The 8,223-nt window shown below is 44.2% G+C and overlaps 1 protein-coding gene across 4 annotated transcripts in view; it reads right to left on the reverse strand.

Annotated features, from left to right (window-relative positions):
• Positions 1 to 7,017, reverse strand: part of map6a (microtubule-associated protein 6a) — a 37,752-nt gene extending 30,735 nt beyond the window's left edge. Inside the window, exon 1 of one of the 4 annotated variants that reach the window (XM_017431114.3) lies at positions 5,841 to 7,017. In XM_017431114.3, coding sequence (XP_017286603.1) covers positions 5,841 to 6,538 — 698 coding nt within the window. In that variant the 5' untranslated portion in view covers positions 6,539 to 7,017. The remainder of the gene's footprint in view (positions 1 to 5,840) is intronic. The other 3 variants (XM_017431116.3, XM_025009336.2, XM_017431117.3) reach the window with 3 other exon arrangements.
• Between the last annotated feature and the right edge of the window lie 1,206 nt (positions 7,018 to 8,223).

The raw sequence follows: 8,223 nt of genomic DNA on the forward strand, positions 1-8,223 counted from the left end.
TGAGCACTTCCTGGTGGGCGTCTCCTGAGCTGGTGATGGACACCTTATCACCACGCCTCTCACACCTGTGGCTGATCAAGCTGATGGGACTTGGAGGAGTACTTAAGGCTGCAGTGAGGACCAGATCAGCGCTGGAGCATTGTTTACCATTCGGTAACGTGCAGAGCCTGTGAGAGACTTAACTGTGTTTTCGTGAACTCCCTGTTGTGATCTCAGTTTGTTTTTTGTATCTGCTAAACCTGTGTTCAGGATACCTCGCCGTCTGGAACCAGTCTGGTCTGTTTTCTACTGCCTGCCGCCTAGTGAAGTACTTACCTGCGTAACTTAACCTACCTGTTCTTGCGACTACTGCCTCCTGGATCCAAAGACTGGTCAGTCGTCCTAACAATCATCACCTCACCTGCACTCGGGAAATACTCACCTCACCTGGACTTCGCTCTCTGGAACCCACATCGGACCAGCACTGGACAAGGATCAATTCCGTCATCTCTTCCGTGTTTTGGACTTTTGCCTGCTCAGTAAGAAATATCACACGGAAACATTACCTGTGCCATACCTGCTGTTCCTCTCCTCCACGATCCCATACTCACCTGATTCTCCATTCCTCAGGTCCTGGTTCCGGTTCCCTTCTGTATATATTCCCTGACACTGTAAATAAATTCACTTCCCGTTACATGTTGGCTTCTGCGTCTGTCTGTGGCCGAACTGCTCGCTTGGGTATATCTGAAAACCTGACAGCACTATTGTGTTATTATCATTACATTAGTTTAAAACGGTCTCCAAACAATATTATTGTTTATCGCAATAATTTCTGAAACAATTAATCGCCCAGCGAAATTTGTTATTGTGACAGGCCTACATTTGTCTACATTGCCGCTGTCCCGACCTCCTACCAGTTGGGGTTCGAATCGCTGATTGCCGCTCTCCTATTCGACAAATGTCTGTTTGGACCCGCTAAGTGCCCCTATCTCAAAGTCAGAATTCTCAGAGTTTGAATTAAAAACAATATAAATGTGGGTCAGATCCGCAGCGTTTAATCCTTCAGAAAGTTCCCTTTCAGTCAATTCACTTGGTACAACACTTGTAGGGATATCACGCCCCCGCGTGTCCTGGCTGAAGACACCTTTAATCACGCCTTTAGGCAAATGACGTGATGACGACAGTTTCTACTGGACACTCATCAGGCAGATGAGGACGTGCTGGACATCGGTCTGGACATTCAAGGTCTGTCGGAGGACGAGGAGGATTTTTGTCGAGTCAGGGCCAGGACAACATGTCATTCCTGTCCTTGTACCAGCCTGCGGCAGAGATACTGGATGTGGAGTGGCCCTGTCCCCCTCCTGCTCAGAAACCGTCGCAGTTTGCCAGGATTTACCTCCCCGCGGAGCCGGACGAGGTCAAAAACCGTCTGCCCATGTTCCCAGATTTTGTCTTGGAACTGACGTCCTCGTGGAACAAACCGCTGTCCACCCGCGTTACAGTACCCGGCTACGGACAGTATCTGGATCTGGAAGGGGCTGAAAAAGCCGGGCTGGTAAATATTCCACCCATGGAGCCATCCCTTGCAGCGTATTTGGTGCCGTCCCACAACCATGGTGTGAGCGGCCCCACATCCCTTCCATCCAAGCACTGTAGATTTTCTGCGGCGGTGCTGGAAAAAATCTACAGAGCTCAAGCGACCACTGCTCGAGCTCTGAGCTCCATTTCCATGCTCCAGACGTACCAGGCTATGTGCCTGGCGGAGCTCGGAGCTCAGGTCCCGTCGGAGAGTCCGCTGGCACCACTCCTGAACGAGGCCAGAATCACCGCAGATTACATCCTCCATGTGTCCTAGTGTGCTGTATTAACCCAGGTTTGATGGCTGCTCTGCGGGGCGTTTATATATGTCCCATAGTACATGTGTTGTACCGAGTGAATCGACTGAAAGGGAACGTAATGTTATGCATATAACTACTGTTCCTTGAAGGAGAGGAATGAGGTACAACACATGGCTGCCCCGCTGCTCAGCTGGGCTCGGTGAAGAGTGTCTATTGAACTGAGGAATGACAGTGATGACGGACAGTTACCTAGTGCAGGCGGGGCCTGTCACTTGTCATTTGCCTAAAGACGTGATTAAAGGTGTCTTCAGCCAGGGGGCATGATATCCTATAGTACAGGTGTTGTACCTCGTTCCTCTCCTTCAGGGAACAGTAGTTTTTATGTTTTGAGACAGGACAGAGTTGGGGGCGTGGCCAACAGCAACTAATTTGCATAAAAGTGGTGTAGCCCTAAAACTGCTCATTCTGAAATGAGCTCAAAACAGGTAGAACTGATCAGGTGAAATCTCAATATCTGAGAATGATTTTGTGTAATAAATGTAACGAACATGTTTTGTATAGCCCACAGGCCTATCCTGACTTGTTCAAGGAAGCATAATAGGTCCCCTTTAAACCACACATTTTTCATCCACTACAAAGGGCCCTTTTTTTCTGAAGGGGCCATGGGAGCATGCCTAGGTTGTCTTTATGGTAAATCCAGGCTAGTTCCAAAGTTATAGCAATGAGTCAAAATGTCAAAATAATTAAAACATATCAAAAGAAAACAAAAGGTCTGCAAGTGAAACAGAAATTATATTTTGCATCAACCTCTCAAACTGATATACAACATAAACACAATCTATTCATCCATAATTCATCCACCCACCAGTCTCCATCATTCTCTGGAACAGAGATTAGCCTCAGGGACCAAAACAATAACAACAGCTTCCAGCTACTCTGATCACATTCAGGGTTGGAAATCAAAACTGATCATCATGCAGGGTTTTCCCCAGAAAAGAGGCTAAGCCTGGTGGTAGGTGGCCGTTCGCCGGCTGTACAATACAAACAAGGCACAAACACACGTCTCAAGTCAAGGCCAATGAATAACAACAGAGAACTGATAAATAAAGAGATGCTGTACTGTACTGTGCTTTTTGTGGCACAGGATGCATGTTGGATCACTACATGTAACAAGAAAACAAAGCATATCTAATGCTGAATTTAATAGCATAATTTTACTGTTAAACAAGGATAAATTAGCACGCATCATATTAGTGCTGGGAGATATAACGAGAAATATCAGGGGGGGTGATAGAGAAGTGTCTATCGTGGTATATTTTCTTCTATCGTCTCTATCATTTCTATCATAATTGTATCAATGATTCATGTAAATATTTCATAACGTAGGCTACGACGAATATATTAGTGTTGCCACTTAGCATACATTCAGTTTATATAAGTGATAAATAATAAGAAAAAACAACTATTTCGCGAAGAACCTCCGTTTTGCGACATGACGCTGCTTTACGGCAGCGGCACAATATATTCTGTATATTGTGTCGGCATTTAGGTCATAAGTGCTGAAAGATGGAGACGCATGAAGTATCAAACCCGGGGCTGCATCAAGTAGAGACAGCTAGCAGGCAGCCCAAGAAGAAAGACTTTTACCGAAACGAGGGGGGACGTCTGTGATTTGGTTCAAGAAGTCCGACACGGAGCAGAAAAAGGTAATATGCTAACTCTGCTAATGCTAATGCTAACTCTGCTATGAGACTGTTTTCTCATCTGATGCCAACACAACAAACCTCTTCTATCACTTACAGAAGAACCACGAAAAAGAATATTTAACAATCCAAAAAGTGCAAGGTCAAACAAGTTGTAAAAGAGCCGGGGAAAGTTGCGAAAAGTGAAACTATAGCCGGCCGAAGATAATGGAGTCTGTTGTCATTTGATACTGTTACGTCTAACAGATACATATATATTGCTGCACTAAAATGCAGCAGATCTCATTTGTGAAAGTTCAGTTAAATGTCACTTAGAAATAAAGCTTGAAAAAAGTAAGAAATTAGATTATTTTTTCATATTTTTCAGCGAACAACTGACAACGTACGTAATTGGGGTATATCGTGATATATATCGTTATCGTGATATAAAATTATCCATATCGTGATATAGGATTTTTTTCCATATCGCCCAGCACTACATCATATTAATATTTTCAATACAAAACATGCTTACAATATTCAGTCTTGTAAAGCCACCCGCTGAATTTCAGCTCAACTAACCTCTGTGGTCTATAAACACACCTTTTTATCGGCTGCAGCAGTGATCTCCTTCCGTGAGTTTTGAACCATTTGATAATCTTTGCGATCTCTCATAGAGGGATCATATAAATGCTGATACAGGTGAACCAGCTCTGTTAGAGCACCGAAACTGTCCATTTTGAATGGAGTGCAGTGCGCACGGTCCACACGAATTAAAAAAAATTGGGAGGTGCACGGGGACAGCGCGACTGCATCACTGTTGGCGTGCGCACCCTCGCGCAGTGATCAATGCGTCAAGTTGATGCGGGTGGAAAAAAAACGTATAAAAATTGACATAGGGCCGCCAGGTTTACAGTACACCGGGAGAAACCCTGTCACAGAAGGCTAGTTTATGTATGAAACACTCCAAATCAGTCCAGCATTGTGGGAGAAAAAACAAGCTGTAGACTGAAACATGTTTTGTGTTGTTCAAGTCAGCAGCTTCAAATGTGAGAATATATTTATTTTATTAAGGGATTAATTAGACTCCTGTCATCTACTGACTAGACTTTATTGTATTTTATTTGAGCAACATTTACAAAGTACAACTGCTTTTAATAACGCCCGCCACTAAAAGATGAAAGTCAGGAAATAATGTTTTTGTCTGTATCTATGTGTCTGTGCTTTTGTGTCTGTATTTTACCAAAATATCTGATGAACCACAGAGCGGATTCTAATGAAACTTGCAGAAAGTAATCTACACCTGATTATTTTCTGGAGTCACACTGATTCAAGATGGCTGCTATGGCAACAAATTTTTAAAAATTCAAAATGGCTATCATTCAGTGTTTTTTAAAGAAAATTGATGTAAACGTGGGTGTGCTAGTAGCCGAGACTGATCCCCAACACATATTTTGAGCTCTAAGAAATTGTGTAAGATTTTTGTTTAGAATTTTGACATTACCTATTTGGAGTCAACTCTGTCTCTCTGTTAGCAAAATATTTCATGAACCACGAGATGGATTTTAATGAAACTCCCAGGAAATTATCATTGAATGTACATCTGTGACCCATTAACTTTAGGGGCCAGTCAGTTCAGGATGGCCGCCACAAGCATTTGACTTTAGAAAACACAAAGACAGGCATAATTCAGTCAGTTTTACAGATATTGAGCTAAAATGTGGTGTGGTTGTAGCTGAAAGCCATTCATAATACACATTCCAAGTGCAACTCATTATGCAAAATCTTTGCTTGAAACTTTAGCATTAACTGTAGGAGTCAACCCAGTTTGTCTGTTAGCAAAAATATCTCATGAACCACTTAATGAAACCTGCAACCGATTAACTTTTGGAGTCAAGCCAATTCAAAATGGTGCTACAGGTAATTGGCATTTCCTAGCACAAAAATGGTTCTAAATCAGCCATTTATACCAACATTGAGCTAAAATTGAATGTGGTAGTAGCTGAGAGTCATTCACAACACATACTCTGACCATGACACCTTGAGCAGGTTTCAACTCCCTCATTTCTCAATAGTAAATGATCTTAGTATAAAACTCTGAAAGGCGGCGGGTGATATGCATTTCTTCAAGAAAGCTAGGTCTTTGAATATAACGATGTTTCTAACAGTTTTGCAAAGGAACACCAGTCTGATCTACAGGTCCAGTTTGGACCGTTTGAGCTCTTTATGGGCCCCTGAGGTCAGTTTGGTCACACACACACACACACACACACACACACACACACACACACACACACACACACACACACACCGAGAAGAGGACAGTGTGAAAGAAACTGACTTGTATGATGAGCTGCACGCGGTGATCTCCTCCTTGATCTGTTTGTTGAGGGCATCCGCCGCAGCCCTCCCCCTGCCCTCCCCCTCCACCTTCAGGACCATCTTCTTCTCCCCCTCCTGCCTCCCGGAGCGCTTCTTCCTCTCCTGTCCCTGCAGGTCTTTCTCCTGCACCTTGTCTGCGATGGCGCCCTTCTCCACGCCGCATTCCGCGTCCGCCGCGTGCTGCTTCGCGTGCGTGGACCTGTCGGGCGGCCGCTGGTCCGCAGAGGAGACCGGTGGGGGTTTGGGTATCCAGGGGTGGTCGTACCTTTTAGGGATAGGCCAGGGTTTGAAGTCCTTCTGGTACTGGGTCTCGCTGTTAAACGGCGTTTCCGGCTCGTGGTACTTGTTCTTGGGCTTACAGCTGGGCTCGGGCCGCACTCTCCAGTGCTTAAAGTCCTCGCGCATCACCGAGCTGCACACGCGCTCCTCGGAGACGCACCTGCGCGGCCCGCGCGACGCCTTGGCGGAGGTGGTTTCTGCGCGAGAGGGCTGCGTTTCTATGGCGACCCGGGCCTGCGGCGGCTGCAGCTGGATGTGCTGCATCTCGGAGGCGTCCGTGTACTTTGTGAAGACCAAAGGCACGGCGATGTCCGCCTTGTCCAGCTGGGTCCAGAAGCGGGCCATGCAGCACGCCCTGCTGATACAGGGCCACGCCATGATCCGGGGCCGACTGGAGCTCCTCTAAAACACCAAGTTCGCCGAGCCCTGCTCCACAATCCTCTGTAGGACACGACCAAAATGTCCGAACGAATCAGGCTCCGATGCTTTGACTTTAAATCTGGCAGCCTAATGAATCCATTGTGCTCGACGAACTGTACGGATTTAAACAAGTTTACTTCAAATTAGGCGTTTGCTCTGGCTCCTTCTGTATCCGCTCCGTTTGTCCTCCTGCTACATCACGGAACAAGGGCCCCGCCCGCCTGCTCAGCATCCTGCACACACCGAGGACAGCCGAGGAACACAAGCGTCAAGCCGGACAGTGTAACTTCCGGTTCGAGTTCAGTGTCACAAAACACACCGCTGCCGTTTTTATGGAGTCTGATGGCGTGAGTTCAGATAAGATAAGTGAAAAAAGGAAGATAGTAATGCATTAAAAATAAGCCCGACAAGTTTCCATTTAAGCCTGGAACACAAACACTTAATTTCTGTGCTTTTATTTTGAAATATGAGAAGAGGAAATGTGACGCACGCGACGTAAAGGTAACCCTTATTATGTTTACATACTTCAGTAACCTCAGAGGGGTCGTTTCCAAAGACATAATGGGCCGTCCTACATCTCCTGGGATATAAAAAAATAAATTAAAGGCTTTCCAGAGTTTTAGAAAAGATCTGAGTCTGAGAGTTGTGCTTAAACTTTGGAAATAAGATTAGTTTATTCTCAGACTTATGCCATCACTGATTTATCAGTGTTCCTGTGAAAACTTCACTGGTTCTGCCAGCTGAGGCTTTTCTTTGAGGAAGTGTGTGCTCTACAAACACACCTGACATGTTCCAGTGGAGTGACTTTTAAAGTCTCAACACAAAAATGCAAAACTATGATGTTCTACAACTGCTTTAAAAATATAGCCAGGATGAAAAAAATTTCATGTAACATAAATTCCTTGCTTTTGAATTTGTTAACGTGAAGCAGTCATTCAAAAATGATCAGCTGTGCTGAATTTGAAACTGACTTCTTTTACCTTCAGTAATCTGCTTGTTTTAAACAAGCCCAAAGAAATGTGACACGACCAAAGGAAAATCCTAAGTGTCGTTCTAAAATTGTGGTCAGCAAATAAATTCATCTATGGCAATAAAAAAGTTGTGAAATGCAGAAACAAAATGCCTGTGAAAACCTCTATTCAGATGTTCTTAGCAGCAGATGTGCGTTCAGAAAGCTTAGATAAGAGCAGCTTGAGAAGTGCTTATTAACACAAATAAAAATGGAAAACTTCACCTATTATTAACCAAAGAGTAAAAAATAATGCTGCAATCCCCTGACTGGCAATTTAACACGCTCCCTTTTCTAAATTAAAGTTAAAGAAATGCTAATATTGCTTCTCAAACTGATGACCTCAGCTGAAACACTGAGTAACATGAACTCAGTATTTGGCAGCCAGAAATGGCAAAGATACCATTCTCTTCTGAGTTTTACTGTGATGAGTATAAAAGCAACATATGGATTTAATGGCTCTTTATCTGTCTCCTCTTTTTTCCCTCCACCAACACCTTGAATATATATTGGGTTGGCTATGGGGCTGTTCAAAAGTATCAGCGCTTTATCATCAAAAAAATACTGGAATACTTTCAAAGCACTCTGTGCAACATTGATAGTGTGATTATAAGATAAGACGTGTGTTAGACCC

Source organism: Kryptolebias marmoratus, linkage group LG13 (genome assembly GCF_001649575.2).
Source record: "Kryptolebias marmoratus isolate JLee-2015 linkage group LG13, ASM164957v2, whole genome shotgun sequence".
In the NCBI taxonomy this organism is placed as follows: Eukaryota; Metazoa; Chordata; class Actinopteri; order Cyprinodontiformes; family Rivulidae; genus Kryptolebias; species Kryptolebias marmoratus.